This window comes from Monodon monoceros, unplaced genomic scaffold (genome assembly GCF_005190385.1).
Source record: "Monodon monoceros isolate NGI ecotype Baffin Bay Population unplaced genomic scaffold, NGI_Narwhal_1 Super_Scaffold_11, whole genome shotgun sequence".
NCBI classification, from domain to species: Eukaryota; Metazoa; Chordata; class Mammalia; order Artiodactyla; family Monodontidae; genus Monodon; species Monodon monoceros.
In genome coordinates this window covers 132,376,723-132,394,525 of record NW_021703767.1, presented here as the reverse complement: position 1 = coordinate 132,394,525, position 17,803 = coordinate 132,376,723, and the positions used below count along the sequence as shown (strand labels likewise).

The following is a 17,803-nucleotide window of genomic DNA, read 5'->3' as shown; positions in this document are numbered from 1 at the left end:
TTAGCTCTGTTTTCCCCGAAAAACACTGAGTCTCCGGTCCTTGGAAACGGTGACCCTCCTTACAGTTCTGTGCGTGAGAGCCCTGGCCGCTGAATGTCAGCCCTCTGAAGGCAGCGGCTGTGTCTTGGTCTTTGTGACCTATTCAATAGCGGAGCAGGGATTTGTGTTAGGTCAGCACCTCGTAAACGTTTGCTGAGTTGAACTGTTAGGTGAAAGAACTGCTGTAGGACCACTAACTCAGCATCTTTAAAAAACTGTTCTAGAACCCCCCAACCGGAGTCTCATTCTTTTTCCTGCGAAACACCCGATGCTGCCTGAGGCTTGGACCCAACCTGAGGGACCACATCTGAGAAAACCCTGCCTGTGTCTGCAGTATCCGCTTGAATTCCTCAGGTTGTTCAGGAATGGAGAATCTCCAGCAGTGTTAAATATATTACCATCAACTTAGGAGATGGCTGCTTTGCAAAGGAAAGGGCTTCAGGCAAGGATTCTCAGCTCTGAAGAAGAGGAGAAACTGACAAGAGACCAAGCTTTAGTGTCTGATTATAAACAGCAAAAACTGGAAAAAGAGGCTCAGAAGAACTGGGACCTTTTTTACAAAAGAAATAGCACTAATTTCTTCAAAGATAGACACTGGACCACCAGAGAGTTTGAGGAGCTCAGATCATGTAGAGAGGTAAACTAATATTACACCTTATTTGAGCTGTTCTTCATTTAGAATGTGTAGAAGAGGGGGTGCTTTATTGCATTCCCAGGGGGAGTGTGAGATAATTTATGAAACCCCTCAGAGGCTTCATAAATTTTTGTACCTTAGATATACACTGTTTGTCTCAAGTAGTTTTAGCAGTCGCTGAGTTGTATAATACAGAGGAGAAAAGACGCTGTAACTGCAGTCCTGTTGTCTAACAAAGGCCAGTCACAGAATTTTGAAATCAGTGACTGGTGGGGCTTTCAACCACTTCACACCGACATATCAGGCCATCAGCATCATGCTTCTGTATTATGGCAAGAGAAGGAAAAGTAGATAAATATATGCTTTTTTTGTAAGTTTAAAAAAAAGGGGGCGTTTTTTAAAGCTAATCTGAAAGTTGTAAATATTAAATTCATGATGAATGATTTCAATGACAGGTTCATAATAATAATGATGAACACTTTATCATGCCCGTTTTCTAGAACTTTACATGTGTTCTGTAACTTAAGCCTTATAATAACATGGTGAAGTTTGGCGTTAGTATTATCCCCACTTGCTGATGAAATTGAGGCACAAAGCTGTTTAAGTGATTTGTTCAGTGATAGAACCTGGGGCGAGGGGAGGAGTCCAGATTTGAGTGCACGCGGTTTAACCTCAGAGCCTATTCTGTTAACCATTATGCTTTGTTTTCTCCACACCAAACTGCCCACTGTTGGACGAGGTATCAGTGGCTTTGGGTTATCAGTTCACTTAATTGTCTACTCCATGGGGGCAGAGACCTTGTCTCATGTTATGGACCTTTTAGTTTTTTCTTCATTATGTAGATGTAGTGTACTGTAACTTTGGGTTCTCTTTCCTCAGTTTGAAGATCAAAAATTGACTATGCTTGAAGCTGGTTGTGGGGTTGGGAACTGTTTATTCCCGCTTTTAGAAGATCCGAATATCTTTGCCTATGCCTGTGATTTTTCTCCAAGAGCAGTTGAATATGTCAAGGTTGGTGCACCAGCTGTGTGTTTTGTTGTATTTTCCTAGACTTGTTGGACCTGCCTTCTACACCCATTTGCCCAATTTCAGTCCTCTCCCTGAAGCTAACCAGCTATGATCCCTGTGAACCTAGTTTTCCTGTTTACATGCATGTATAATACATACAGAAACATAGCAGTATTCAGAAAAGTAGAAAGAAATATCAAACAACATCCTTATCCTTGTATCCAGATTTAATGATTGCCAGCATTTTGCTATTTTTGCTTTATAGACTTGCTGAACTGTTTTAAAGTAAGTTACAAATGTTGACACGCTTCACTCCTATATATGTATGCCTACATCTTAAAAAAAAATGAGGACTTTTTCTACATGACTACAATATACTTATCACGTCTGACGAAAATAACTGTAATTCCCTAATGTCATTAATACCCAGTCTGGATTCAGATTTCCCCCAATAGTCCCAGGTGTCTTTAATAGCTATATTTAATTAAGGACTACATCTTACACTTTATTATGTACCTTAGATCTCCTTAGCCTAAAACATTCCTGCCCTTCCCCTTGACCTTTTCCCCACTGACATTGAATTTTCGGAGAGCAAGCCATTTTCTATAATGAGGTCCCACATGCCAAATTGGGTCTGATTGTTTCTTTTAATCATTGTTTAACTTGTTTCTGTATTTCCTGTAAACTAGAAGTTAGATTTAAATCAGGTAAAATACTTTGGGCAAAAATACTTTAATAGCTGATGTTGTTTCTTTCATACTGCATCCTATCAGGAGGCAGTAGTGTAATCTCGCTGTAAGTGATGCTAGTTTTGAACGCTGGGTTAAGGTAGTAACTACCTAATTCCTTTGTTGCACAGGTATTTTCTTTTTGTCACTAACAGATATGTGGGGGATACTTTGGCAACATGCAGATATGTAGTTTTCCACCAACCTTTCACAGTTTTAGCATCTATTAGACTTTTTAAATAGTGTCATCACATTGTACTATAACCTGCTTTCTTCGCTCTCTGTTATATCTTGCCGAGTTTTTCATCCTAGTACATGTAGGTCCACTGCATTTCATTTACCTGTTGTAGTATTCCATAGAAGGGATATGCAATACTGTAACAATTGCCTTGTTGGTAATTGTTCGAATTGTTTCTAATTTTTTGCTCTTACAAGTAGGGTTAATGTGATCAAAATTGTACACATGCCCCAAAATATTTCTGTGGTGAATAATAGAATAGAATTCCTTGGAGAAAGGATACATGTTGAAATTTAAGTAGATAATGCCAGGCTTCCATCCAGAAAATTATACCAATTTATAATTTCACCAATAGTATAAAGATATTTTTTCCTCTATGCCCTTAACATTTGACATCAGTCTTCTTTATATCTTCCACTCTTATGGGCAAAAAGTACTGTCTCCAATTTATTTATTTATTTATGTTTGGCTGTGTCACGTCTTAGTTGTGGCATGCGGGCGCTTCGTTGCAGTGAACAGGCTTCTCTGTAGTTGTGGTGCGCAGGCTCCAGAGCACACAGGCTCAGTAGTTGCGGTGTGCGGGCTCTCTAGTTGTGGTGCTCGGGCGTGGTAGTTGTGGTGTGTGGGCTTAGTTGCCCCACGGCATGTGGGATCTTAGTTCCCTGACCAGGGATCAAGCCCACATCCCCTGCTTGATCTGTGACCCAGGATGTGATCTATCCTGGAGAATGTTCCATGTGCACTTGAGAAGAAAGTGTAATCTGCTGTTTTTGGATGGAATGTCCTATAAATATCAATTAAATCTGTCTGGTCTGTTATGTCATTTAAAGCCTGTGTTTCCTTATTAGTTTTCTGTTTGGATGATCTGTCCATTGGTGTAAGTGAGGTGTTAAAGTCCCCCACTATTATTGTGTTACTGTCAATTTCCTCTTTTATAGCTGTTAGCAGTTGCCTTATGTATTGAGGTGCTCCTGTGTTGGGTGCATATATATTTATAATTGTTATATCTTCTTCTTGGATTGATCCCTTCATCATTATGTAGTGTCCTTCCTTGTCTCTTGTAACATTCTTTATTTTAAAGTCTATTTTATCTGATATGAGTATTGCTACTCCAGCTTTCTTTTGATTTCCATTTGCATGGCATATCTTTTTCCATCCCCTCACTTTCAGTCAGTATGTGTCCCTAGGTCTCAAGTGGGTCTCTTGTAGACAGCGTATATATAGGTCTTGTTTTTGTATCCATTCAGCGAGCCTGTGTCTTTTGGTTGGAGCATTTAATCCATTCACGTTTAAGGTAATTATCGGTATATATGTTCCTATTACCATTTTCTTAATTGTTATTGCTTGTAGGTCTTTTTCTTCTCTTGTGTTTCCCACTTAGAGAAGTTCCTTTAGCATTTGTTGTAGAGCTGGTTTGGTGGTGCTGAATTCTCTTAGCTTTTGCTTGTTTGTAAAGCTTTTGATTTCTCCGTCAAATCTGAATGAGATCCTTGCTGGGTAGAGTAATCTTGGTTGTAGGTTCTTCCCTTTGATCACTTTAAATATATCATGCCACTCCCTTCTGGCTTGTAGAGTTACTGAGAAATCAGCTGTTAACCTTGTGGGAGTTCCCTTGTATGTTATTTGTCTTTTTTCCCTTGTTGCTTTCAATAATTTTTCTTTGTCTTTAATTTTTGTCAATTTGATTACTGTGTGTCTCGGTGTGTTTCTCCTTGGGTTTATCCTGCCTGGGACTCTCTGCCCTTCCTGGATTTGGGTGGCTATTTCCTTTCTCATGTTAGGGAAGTTTTCGACTCTAATCTCTTCAGGTATTTTCTGTCGATGATTGTTCAGCAGCTAGTTGTGATTCCGGTGCTCTCGCAAGAGGGAGTGAGTGCACGTCCTTCTACTCTGCCATCTTGAACCAATCTGATAATCTTTTCCTTTTAAGGTATGAAGGTTTTATGTCTTGTTTATAAGTTCTGTAATCACATAGATATGCTTTTTTAAATTTTGGTTATGGTTTTTAATCAATCTGGAAAAAGTTTGGCCATTATATCTTCAAGTATTTCTTCAGCTCTGTTTCCTCTTCTCTTTCTAGGATTCCAATTACTTGTATGTTATACCATTTGTATTGTCTCACAGCTCTTGGATGCTGTTTTTGTTTGTTTTTAACTTTTTTTCCCTTTCTTCAGTTTGTGTAATTTATTGTCCTATCATCAAGTTCACTGGTTCCTCTTTAGGCAGTAGGCATTCCTATTGATGAGTCTGTCAAAAGCATTCTTCATTTCTGTAACTAAGTTTTTTGTTTTTAGCATTTCCAGTTGATTGGTTTTGTAGTTTCTATCTCTCTGTGAAATTACCTATCTGATCTTGCATGTTGTCTACCTTTTCCTTTAGAGCCTTTAATATGTTAATCACAGTTATTTTAAATGTCCAAACCTGTAGTTCCAACGTCTGTGTCATATTTGAGTCTGGTTCTCATGATTGATTGTCTCTTCAGACCATATTTTTTCTTGCCTTTTGGTACGCCTTGCTCTTTTTTGTTGAAAGCCGGGTATGTTATATAGGGCAGTGGATACTGAGGTAATAAGGATATGTAATAATCTAGACAGGAGTTGGGCTCTATTTGAAGTCTCTTGTTGCTATAGTTACCTGTGAGGTTTGTTGTTGCTATTGGCCTCAGAGACTTCAAACTCCTCTGGTGACTTTGTTTTTGTTGCTCCTCTTGGCTTTGGGTCTTCCCTTTGTGCTGTTCACCATGAAGAGTCTGTCTCTTGCAGCTTTCCCAGCAATCCACTGTTGTTATTACTGGAGATTTGTTGGTAGTATGTGGGGAAAGAGACTGTTCTCTAATGTTCTGATTTTCAGTTTTTGAACTGCATAATGGACCTGTGTCTTAGGGGTGTGGCGCTCACAAGTGTTTCTGCTTCTCCAGGAATAGAGCTTTTCTCTCCCATCGCTTCCCCGCCTCTGTCATCCTCTGTGGTCTTGAGGCCATTCTCTCTGCAGATTAAGACTAGGTCTGGGAAGAGTAGGGCCCTCCCCCAGTGGTAGTGGTACTCCACCAGTGCCCTAAGGATACAGGCCTCAGATGACTTTTCCCCTGCAGGTTACACCTTTCCTCCCTTAAAGGAGGTGAGAAAGTCCGGCACCAGAAAGAGCACCATTGTCTCTGTGAGAGCCTGGTGATGTCCTTGGTGGAAACACCTGCAAAGGGTGGGAACATCCCGGTGGCTTCAGCTGTTTGTCACATTTCTAATTTTCTCTTTCCAGGCTGAAGGCTACTGCCTCAGGTAAGCAAACGCTTGGGTCCTGCGTCTCCCTGAAGGCATCTGCCCCTCTCCAGATTTGGGGATGGCTGGTGGTTCTTTGACCTCTGTTCTTTCATGGGTTCACATAAAGTTGCTGTCTGTCCAGCTTGTTTCCCATAAGGATGGGAGCTACATCTCTCCACCTCTCTACATCTCTGCACTGGAGCTGCAAGTCTTTTATTACTCCAAGCGGTCTGCTGTCCTCTAACACAAGTGGATAGAGCTAGCTGTTCAAACAGTGAATTGAGTGAGAAATTCGTTTTCCATTCCTGATAATTGTCACCTGTATTATCTCCTTTTTTTTTTAAATTTATTTTTGGCCACATTGGGTCTTTGTTGCTGTGCGCAGGCTTTCTCTAGTTGTGGAGAGAGGGGGCTACTCTTTGTTGCGGTGCACAGGCTTCTCATTGCACTGGCTTCTCTTGTTGCGGAGTATGGGCTCTAGGCACGCGGGCTTCAGTAGTTGTGGCACGTGGGCTCAGTAGCTATGGCTTGTGGAGTCTAGAGCACAGTCTCAGTAGTTTTGGTGCACGAGTTTAGTTGCTCCGCAGCCTGTGGGGTCTTCCCGGACCAGGGCTCGAACCCACGTCCCCTGCATTGGCAGGTGGATTCTTAACCACTGCGCCACCAGGGAAGTCCCTATTATCTACCTTTTTTTAAATCTAATTGTCATTTTTGTCATCTCTCTTCTGTCATATACACTACTGATCCCTCTTTATACATGGGTCTGTTTGGGGACTCTGTTCTGTCTCAGTGATCTATTTGTCCCCATTCTCAAACCACACTGTTTTAGTACTTCATTTTGTAATGTGTTTTGATGTCCAGTAGTGTGCCTCCTCTTCCATTGTTCTTCATTTAAAAATCGTCTTGGCAGGCTTCCCTGTCGGCACAGTGGTTAAGAATCCACCTGCCAATGCAGGGGACACAGGTTCAAGCCCTGGTCTGGGAAGATCCCACATGCCGCAGAGCAGCTAAGCCCGTGCGCCACAACTACTGAGCCTGTGCTCTAGAGCCCGCGAGCCACAACTACTGAGGCTGCATGCTGCAACTACTGAAGTCCACGCGCCTAGAGCCCTTACTCTGCAACAAGAGAAGCCACCACAATGAGAAGCCTGCGCACCGCAACGAAGAGTAGCCCCTGCTCACTGCAACTAGAGAAAGCCCATGCACAGCAATGAAGACCCAACACAGCCAAAAAAAATAAATTAATTAAATAAATAAATTAAAAACAAACAAAAAAACAAAACCCCACAATGTGATATCACCTCACAGCCATTAGGATGGCCACTATCAAAAAAAAAAAAAAAATCATCTTGGCTATTCTTCAAGATTTTCACTTCCAGATGAATAAAATTTACCTTGTCAAGTTTCTAGAAATCCGTGGAGATTCAGTTGAGATTGCATTGGATTTATAAGAGGAGTTATAGGTAGAACTGACATCTTTTCAACATTGAACCTTCCCATCCAATAACTTTGTATATCTCTCAATTTATTAAAGTCCTTATTTACATTAAAGAAAAGTTTGATATTTTTTTCCATAATGCTCTTATACATGTGTTGAAACAATGAACCAAAATGTACCGGGAACACATGTGTAGTTAAAAAAAAAAAAGTTAGGTTTTATTAGCTTGCTGCATCAAGGGAAAATATACCCAGAAAAACTGTGGGAGCATCTCAATAAAGGAAGCTGGAAGGACTTCTTATAGGGTTAAGGGAGCAGAGGCTGGTTTTGGATTATCATCCCTCTGGAGTTACAAGCTTCTAAAATGCTCAGTTTGGAATATGTGATAGACTGTGTACACAGTTAAAAATGATTGGTTAATATAAACAGGTAACCAACAAGGACCTGCTGTATAGCACAGGGAACTCTGCTCAATACTCTGTAATAACCTAAATGGGAAAAGAATTTGAAAAAGAATAGGTACATGTATATGTATAACTGAATCACTCTGCTGTACACCTGAAACTAACAACATTGTTAATCAAATATACTCCAATATAAAATAAAATTTTTTTAAAAGGAAAAAAATGATTTGTTAAAATGAAATCTTGTCTGTTGTAGCAGTATTGAACATTACATGCTTTAATGTGCAAATGGTTCATTACTGTTTTACCCAGTTACAAAGTGATCATTGATTTCTGTGCAGCAGTGTACACGTAGAAGTAGGATCTCCTTTTGATGCTGTGTTTTTCTCCATGTATCAACGTGGATGTGGTGTAAAAATTATTTTGTGTTTTTCTCCTCTCTAGCAAAATCCTTTATATGACACAGAACGATGCAAGGTATTCCAGTGTGATCTGACTAAAGATGACCTTCTGGAACACGTGCCCCCGGAGTCTGTGGATGTTGTCATGTTGATATTTGTGCTCTCTGCGGTTCACCCTGATAAAATGCACCTTGTCTTACAAAACATTTACAAGGTTAGTAATTGGGAGCCTGCACTTGAGGGTTAGATGTCCTGATCTTTTCACTTACCTTCCCTCTGAGGCTCACGTGCTGTCTCGATTGACAGAGTCTCGTGGCTTCAGTCAGTTTACAGAGAGAATGGAAAGTGTCCAGCAAGCTGAGGAAGTGGACATTAGCTGAGAGCCTCTGTATATGTAGAGCTGTACATTAAAATTTAACCCTGGTTCGTGATGTTTTAAAAGAGTAGCGAGGTAGAAATTTCAAGACACTGGAAACCTGTTAGGGAATAACTATTCTCACTGAAAACAATTTTTTAAAAAATTCAGATGGTTTTAGCCCTCTGCTTGTGAGGTTTTGTAAGGTTTTTTCCTCCTTACCTCTCCTTTCCCTGCCCTGGCATATGAACAGATGAGAAGCCAGCGTATATCCACAGATAGGCATGGGACTTAAGCCAGGTAAAGAGGGAAGAGGGGACCGATGGGAGGATCCCTGATTTGATGACTCAGGTGAAGGTGAAGGTTTATGAAAGATGGGGAGTTAGAGAAAGAGCTGGAAAAATGGTGGAGGGGGTGGTCGGAGAGTTACTTGTGTGACATTGAGAGTATGAAGGGGTTATACTTTACAGTGTTGACAAGAACTTAGTACATTACTGTGGGAGCGAGTGATTAAGGTAGGGTGGAGGACAAGATCTTCGGAAGAGAGGAGCTCAAATCATTGAGGCCAGCATATTTGGAAGCATAATCCATGTGCATGTTGAAATTGATGGGAATTAAGAATGGAGTAGTATGAGGATAAAAGCATAAACCAGGAGACGCATTCATCATGAAATGGAGGGAAATGACCCTGGAACTAATAGATGACTAACAATAAGGGATAGTGGGTGATATGATCTGATGACAGGAGATTCAGACATGAGGCTTGGGGAGGAGAAAGGGGAATGCACAGAAAGTAGCAGTGGGGCAAGGAGAACCCCAGACCCATTCCCATGCCTAGTGATACAAGGACCATGGGAGAAAACACAGCCTGACTTGAGAGGTTGCAGGGAAAACTGCGTCCTCAGGGGACAGTCAGGTTTTTGTTAGCACAAGAATGAAGGGGACGTTCAGGATACCGTGATTTGATGGAGGGTTTTGGGGATTAGGAAGGAGTAGGAGGTAATGGGGCAGAGTAAGGAGTGTCTGGAACTTTGCTGGGGACGAGAGTGCCCACTGTCAATGTTCTATCCATCATTATACTGGAGGTCCTAGTCAGCTGGAAAAGACCAGAAAAAGGAATAAAGGATTTTAGAATGAGAAAGAAACAGAACTCATTATTTGCAGATAATATGATTGTCTAATGAGAAAATATTAACAGAATTACATAAGTGTAAGATGAATGTACTCAGTGCCACAGAACTGTACACTTAAAAAAGAATAACATGCATTGTGCAATCTTACTTTTCCACTTCATGTTACGTGTTTTGTTTTACTTCTTTGTTTGATTTTGAGTTTTTTGGTAGACTTTTTTTTTTTTTTGAGGAAATTGACAGCTGATTTTAAATTTACATGAAGGAACAAAGAGTCAAAACACTCTTGAAGAAGAAGGCAATGGGGAGATTTATACCCTACCAGATATAAAGGCTTGTTACAACTACAATTATTAAGACACAGTGGTATTGGCAGAGGGACAGACAAATTGACAAATGGAATGTGATAGCTTAAAAGCAGATCCATATATATATGGAAATTTGATAGTTGATAGAGGTGACATTGAAGATCCCTGGGAAAAGGACTGCTCAGCAAATGATTCTGGGACTGTTGGTAGGCCATGTGAGAGAAAACCAAAATTGTATTCCTACTTCACATCCTATACAAGAGTCATTCCAGGTGGATTTAAAGACAAATGGAAAAGACAAAAGCCTTTCAGAAGAAAATATAGGAGAAAATCTTTGACTTCAGAGTAGGGAAAATTTTCTCAAAGATTCAGAAACATTCTATGCATAAAGATGATGGTAAAAAAATTAAGAGTTTCTGTTCTTCAAAAGACAGTATAATACAAAGAAATTGAAAAGACAAGGTGGGAAAAGTAACTTAAAATCTACTCAACTGAGGGACTTCCTTGGCGGTCTAGTGGTTAAGATTCCGAGCTTCCACTGTAGGGGGCATGGCTTCGATCCCTGGTCGGCCTACTATCCAGAATGTATAAGGAATTCCTGAGTAACAGTAAGAATGACAATAGAAAAATGAGCAAACAGTCATGTTACAGAAGAGAACACACAGATAGTTAACATATGAAAAGATAACCTCAATAACCCAGGAAATGGAAAATAAAACCATAATGAGACACAATTAGATTAATAAAGTTAAGTCTGACAGAGCTGGGTATTAATGAGGATATGCCTATTCTTGATTTAAGTGGAAACATACAGCATGTTATCTATATTTAGTATATAATGAAGTGTTATATTAAAAGAAAAGTTAACTTGAGCTGTCCCAGTCCATACCTGGCCCCTTTCTTATAGTAACAAATTCCATTTCAGCAGTCTTCCTGTTTTTACCCCCCAATAGAAATCCTTTTTCAGCTGACCTGGAATGAGTTCACGGCAGCAGTGTGATGCTGTCATGCATAGTCAGTCACTGGTTCATTAATTTGAGACCATGTGCTTCATCAGGAAATTACTGGAAGAAGCGAGCTCTCAGCCTCTGACAGTCAGGCACCCTTTGGGCAGCTCTGCAGTCTTGCTTGATCAGCTACAGTAATAAACTATTGTACGGTAGAGATAATTACTCTAGGATGTTAACACCTGAGAAATTTTATAACCACATAATTTTACACTGAAAGGCAGCCTTAAAGTTGAATTCCCTCAGTTTTGGAATAGAACGGTAAAATAAAAATAGACCAAATTTGTCATCAGAAGACGAGATTTTGGTTTTCCTGTGCCACTGACTTGCCTTGAAAGCCCAGGCGAGTCACTTGTACTCTGAGCCTCACTCAACATGGAGTGGGTCTGGTCGACCTCACCTGCTTTCTTCCTGGAGCTGTTGAGAGGGTGAGGAAAGCCGGTGGCTGTACAGCCCCGCCATCAAAGGAGGTGTTATACCATAATTACTGTCTTACGGACGAGAAAATACATTCAGAGGGATGCAATGTTGTCCATGGTCATTCAACCAGTTAACAGAAGAGCTGGGATATGGACCAGGATTTCCCAAATTCCTGAGCAAGGGTCCCATGCAGGCTTTCCTTCCCTCTGAAATTAAGAATGATTTCTTTCTCACACAGACTAAAATTTTCAGACTTTTTCCTTCTCAATTATTCACATTTTAAAATTTAGCATTTCTGACCAAGGTATGAATGTTTTTATCGAAGAGGCACTTTACTGACAATATTTTAAATGCATGCTAGCGTTGATAAGAATTGCTAAATGATGGAATTCCCTGGCAGTCCAGTGGTTAGGACTCCGTGCTTTCAGTTCCGAGGGCGTGGGTTCGCTTCCTGGATGGGGAACTAAGATCCCACAAGCCATGGGGCATGGCCAAAAAAAAAGAATTTGCTAAATGAGAAAATCTGCAGCACACTTGGAAGTATTAGGGGCAACCTTTCCTATTCTATTCAGGAAGAGGAAACATCAGGTTACATCAAAAATCTGTAAAAGGTGCTACATGTCATGTCTTAAAAATCATCTTGTTGATGTGATGGGGCAGAATATATTTAATAAAATCAATGCCCCCTTTTGAAGTCCACTCTTATTTGGTAAAGTTACGCAGTTTGAAAGAATCCCCGCATAAAAAGCAAGTGTCACAGCGAGTACCACTTTCTTTTCATTCTGAAAAGCATATGGCTATTTGCTGTGTAAGAGAGGGGCAGTTATACCACTCCCGGCGGATTTTACCTTCCAATTTTTGAGACATCTGCTCTGTGACAGCTATTTCTGAAAGGCTGTAGTGAGGGACTCCCACCGGAGCCTGACACTGGTCCCTTCTCTACACACTGCACTAGCGTGAGGTTGCTTCGCTTCAAATCAAGAAGTGCAGCAGTGTGGGAAGAATACTCAAGTTACCCCTGCCCTCACAGCCTCTCTTATCTTGTCAGTAGTGAGGACAGAATTGGAATGACACCCCCCGCCCCTACTCTGCCCAGGGCTAACAAACATCCCTGATCCTGCAGTGTGATGCCTTTAACCCCAGCTTGAGTCCTGCCCCCCCTCCTTAGTAGCTTTTGTATGATTGTGGGCAAATCACTTCCCTCTTCTGCTACCAGTTTCCTTGTCTCACAGAGGATAATCACACTTCTTCCTTCCTTCCTCCCAGAATTGTGTGAAGACCCAGTGAGAAAATGTCTGGTAAGCTATAGAGGGCCGTCACTGTTAGCGTGGTGGGCAAGCCATACAGAATTGTAGCGTGGGAGACCAGAGCTGAGACTCAGGATGAGGAAGCCCAAAAGATCAGTAAAAAGTGAAAATGACATAGTGTTTTTTTAAAGAAACAATTTGACTGCAGGGTCATGGATTAGGAGATGGCTAATAAAATGGTGGGAGAACGTGTTTTAGTGAGGGTATGATTGTTTCTTCTGATACCTTTAACACTTTAATTGTGTGACACTGGACCTTCCACAGAGCTCTCATTAGTGCTCAGGAAGTACCCCTCCAGTGCACAGGACACTGCCAAGTCTTAGCACACCTTTGCTTATCAGGCCCTTTTCCTTCATAGTATGGGTATTGCAGTCTGGCCCCTTTCATAACTGTCACAAATGCAAGTTATTTTAATCCCTAAATGAATCAGGTTTTATTTTATAGTAAGCTCTGTTTGACTGGGTCCCTGAATTACGTGCAGCCTGTTTTGTTTCGTAGGTATTAAAACCAGGCAAAAGTGTCTTGTTTCGCGACTATGGGCTGTATGATCATGCCATGCTTAGGTTTAAAGCCGGCAGCAAACTTGCAGAAAACTTTTATGTTAGACAAGATGGAACCAGATCGTATTTTTTCACTGATGGTAAGATTGCTGGAATCTGTCTTGACTGCTGTTTCCTTGATTGCATTGTCACTGTGGTACCAGTTGGAGTGGGGGTGACTGTACCCCCCTTACAAGCACAAGGTCCCAGAACAAGCCCGCTCACGTGCACCACTTACCAGCCCTGGCTGTGAGCTCACGGGCCGCCTCTGGTGACCGTGTCCAGTTAGTGAGCCGGATCAGTGGACAGGCTCTGATGCGCCGCCATGTGGATGACGCCAGGAGCTGCGCTGGAAAGAGGGGAGAGCAAACCAGAATCTTCACTTCGTTCACTCAGGCATAAAGCAAATAGGACAGGGTAGTGCCTTGAGATTACTTGAGTCTCACAAAGGTAAGAAACCTTTTTCTATAAAAGTGATTGAGGGACTTCCCTGGTGGTCCAGTGGTTAAGACTTTATCTTTCAATGCAGAGGGTGCAGGTTCGATCCCTGGTTGGGGAGCTAAGACCCCACATGCCTCGAGGCCAAAACATCAAAACAAAAAACAAGCAATATTGTAACAAATTCAGTAAAGATTTCAAAAATGGTCCACATCAAGAAAAATCTTTAAGGAAAAAAGTGATTGAAACTTTTTACACAAATTTGCTATAGAGGGGTCTTTAAAAGGTCATTTTTGATAAGAAAACCATCCAAACACCGAACATGATTTTAAAACCATCCAAACACCGAACATGATTTTAGTCTTTTAGGTAGTTTTTTTTTTTGGTACGCGGGCCTCTCACTGTCGTGGCCTCTCCCGTTGTGGAGCACAGGCTTCGGACACGCAGGCTCAGCGGCCACGGCTCACGGGCCCAGCCGCTCCGCGGCATGTGGGATCTTCCCGGACCAGGGCACGAACCTGTGTCCCCTGCATCGGCAGGCGGACTCTAAACCACTGCGCCACCAGGGAAGCCCTCTTTTAGGTATTTTGAACGTTAGTTTTAAGCCTGTTAAATACAGGTATACCTCGTTTTATTGTGCTTCGTGGATATTGCATTTTTCGTAAATGGGATGTTTCTGACAACCCTGTGTCGAACAAATCTATTGGCACCATTTTTCCCACAGCATTTGCTCACTTCATGCCTCTATGTCAGATTTTGGTAATTCTCGCAATATTTTGAACTATTATAAATTATTATATTTCCTATGGTGATCTGTGATCAGTGATCTTTGATGTTACTACTAAGACTCACTATAGGCTCACATGATGGTTAGCAATTTTTAGCAATACAGTATTTTTAAATTAAGGTATACACATTGTTTTTTTAGACACAGTGCTACTGCACACTTAATAGACTACAGTATACTGTAAACATAACTTCATATGCACTGAGAAACCAGAAAATTCGTGTGGCTCGCTTTATTGCAATATTTACCTTTATTGTGGTGGTCTGGAACCGAACCCACAATATCTCTGAGGTATGCCTGTAATCTGAACCATAAGATAATTACCTTCTTAAGCTCTAATTTTTACAACATTTGTATTTCTTGAAGTGAAATATTCTCTTAAAGCTAAAAATGAGTGATTACCATTAAAACTACAAAACCATTAAAAATGTACGGTGAAAATTAAAATTTTGTTTTAATGTTTTGGATTCATGAAATCTGATTAAACCAGTTATAAATGAGAAGATGCAATAATATCTGCAAAGTGCTTCAGAGCACATTCTTTGGAGTAATGCCCTCGATAAGAGTCTTTGTTTTTGCTAGGCAGCCATTCTGTTTGTTCCACTCAATGTGTAGTGATGTATTACTTGGATTAACTTTTCCTTAGGGTATGTCACTATCAGATAATTTTTTTCCTCCCCAGTTTGGTCACTGATTTTCCTCCTTCATGTTAGCATAGATGAGGTGCTTGATGTAAACAAATTGAGCACACACGCACTTTGCATGAGTACAGCCAGTCTGGAATTGTGTTTCTTTTTACTCAGACTCTTGTCCTTGGGGAATCACAGTAGGGCAAGGAGGACGTACTCCAGGTTGTTCTTAAACTTTTTTGCTTATTGTTTATTTGGGAGTTTTTGTTTGACAGGGAGAAGTAGGAGTTTGTTAACTTTCCAGAACAAAACCTTCTTTACCTTTTAGTGTTGAGGTTCTCCTTCCATTAAGGATGCCCTGTCTCAGCCTCCCGCCCCCCTCACCACTGCTCAGCGGTGCAGTGGAGTCCAGACTGCGAGCGCTGTCGATCTGCTTGTCTTCTAGATTTCCTGGCACGGCTCTTTATGGACACAGGTTACGAAGAAGAGGTGAACGAGTATGTGTTTCGTGAGACGGTGAATAAAAAAGAAGGCCTGTGTGTACCGAGGGTTTTCCTTCAGAGCAAGTTCCGAAAGTCTCTGAAGAACCCAACTCCTGTGACCCCGTGCCTGGGCCACGAGTCCTGACCTTTCACGAAGTTGATGTCTGTGCCTTCCCTTGAAGAGGAAAGTTTAAAGTCACTCTTTATTTTGTGTACTTTTATATTTTAACTTTTTAAAATGAATATATATACTTTTTATATTAAAAGGTAGCAAGTGTGTGTGTGTTACAGAATTGTAAATAAAATTGCAAGACCTGAAGAGGAAAGTTTTATGGTATACAGTGATTTAGCCATGTTGTCTTAAGATTCCACAGAGGAAAGCACGAGGGCCCTGTAGCACTTAGAGAGACCCATGTCATTCATTACTCCTGAAGCCTGTAAATGTGTCTCTAGGCAGCATGTCAGACAACCCTGTGGAAAAATGAGGCCAAATAGACTAAAATAACACAGCCCTGTGTATTTTTAGCTTGAAGGATTGTTCACTTCTCTTCTTTCTCCAGTGTCTCATGTTTGCCCATTTCCCTCTGCTTTGGTTCATTTTATGTGCCTCCTTAGGACCAGTGTCCACAAATGCCACTTTTGCATTGGAGGTCTCAGGAACACCCCATGGCTCCCTGCTTCGTTCTTGAGACCATCTGTAATTGGGCCAGTCCCTGGCCACAGTGCCCTGAGGGAGACGGGAAGGCCATCCCCTGTCCCAGCTCCCCACTGGGAAATGAGGCGGCAGCAGCTAAGAGGCAATGACTGCCATGGCTAGTTGCTGAGGTGGCATATGGGAAAATCCTCAGATTGGTCTGCTGACCTGTTTCCCAAGCATTCCTGTGTAATGACTTTCACTTTATAAAATGAAATCAGAGTTCTTTTGGCCTGCTAACAAAGCTGATCCTGTAGGCCATGATGTTTCCTGTTCATGAGAATGGTTGTCTTGAGTGTACTGCCTGGACCGCACACACAGCCAGCTAGGGCCCTTCAACGCCAAACACATTTGAAGGGGAGGGGTCCCTGTGGGGAGGGGCTGGCCAGTAGTCATAGCCGTTCTGTACAATTAGAGTCAGCCCTGCCGCTCTCGGAGAGAAGAGGGACAGGCAGTGAGGCTCAGGCGGCATGCTTGCTGGGTGTCCTCACTCTGCCATCTGTCCCTGACTGCTTGGGAGGGCGCTAAGGGGCAGGGGAAGCAAGAGGAGCCCCTGTCTGTTGCTGGTCTGTTGCTTTATGTGTTCTCTCCCCTTCTTTTGAAGGCTGGAGGATGGCTATCCTGGGTAAGAGCAGAACTGATGAGGACTAGTACAGAGTTGTCCTTTGAAATCAGCTTGTAAAGAAGATGAACCTGGTGGGGGACGGGGACTCACGGGCTTCCTCATGGAGCGAGGGGCAAGCCCAGCCCCAGAGCAATTTGTTGGGGGAGAGCCTCGACCAGCCCCAGGCTCCCCACCTCCAGTCCAGAGCTCTTTCCTCCAAGTGGCTCCAGCAAGTGCATCCCACGCCCAGCTTCAGCCCCAGAATGCTGCTAAATGCCCCCTCCTCAGAAGTCCTTTCACCTGTTTCCTCCACTAGGTCTGACCAGTGTCACTTGGGTTTTAGTGGCTGAGCTGGATAAAAACAGGATATTTAAAGTAGAAAGTGGGGAGCAGTGTGGTGTAGTGTAAGCGTGGGCTTTTGTTGTCAGAAGTCAGTTGTGGCCTCACCACTCACTCTGTTTGAACCTCAGATTCCTTACTTGTAAGACATGGATAATTGTCCTGAGACCTACCAGAGGTGGCTGATCTGGCCGACCACGTGCCCTGGAGACGGGAGTGACTCTAAAGCAAGCCGAACAGGCTGACGAGGACCTGGCCCCTCTACCTTTGCCAGGAGTTGCCTGAGGGGATGCCTGTAAATGAGGCCCACGGTTTCCTCCAAGCACAACTTGGAGTTGTCTCTGTCCTCAGGAGGAATGATGGCCCCAAATTCCTGCCCCATAAAGGAAAGGCTGCAGATTTTTCACCTGGAATATTTAAAGCTGGCCTAATGACATGCATACCTCTGACACCCAGCCAGGTAACCTCTCAGTAACCCCACTTTAAATTGTGGTTGTAAAACATACTTCTAGTTAAATGAATGCAGTGACGTGTCTATCATGGTTTGGGCCAGTGGATTGGGGTAAGAAATAATAAAAACATGGCTTCAGTTCTCTTGCCTTGGTGCCCCCGTGTTC

At 42.1% G+C, this 17,803-nt stretch overlaps 1 protein-coding gene across 3 annotated transcripts; it reads left to right on the top strand.

The window, feature by feature from the left end:
- Nucleotides 1-65: 65 nt before the first annotated feature.
- Nucleotides 66-15,875, top strand: METTL6 (methyltransferase like 6). Of its 3 annotated transcripts, XM_029214560.1 has the most exons (5): nt 66-676; nt 1,553-1,684; nt 8,191-8,361; nt 13,173-13,314; nt 15,513-15,875. In XM_029214560.1, the coding sequence occupies exons 1-5, from the start codon at nt 452-454 to the stop codon at nt 15,692-15,694; spliced, it is 852 nt and encodes a 283-aa protein (XP_029070393.1). In that variant the 5' UTR covers nt 66-451; the 3' UTR covers nt 15,695-15,875. The 3 variants fall into 3 exon arrangements, with proteins under 3 accessions (XP_029070393.1, XP_029070394.1, XP_029070395.1); XM_029214561.1 differs by lacking the exon at nt 1,553-1,684 and having other exon boundaries at nt 363-676; nt 15,513-15,868; XM_029214562.1 differs by lacking the exon at nt 13,173-13,314 and having other exon boundaries at nt 363-676; nt 15,513-15,868.
- Nucleotides 15,876-17,803: the final 1,928 nt, after the last annotated feature.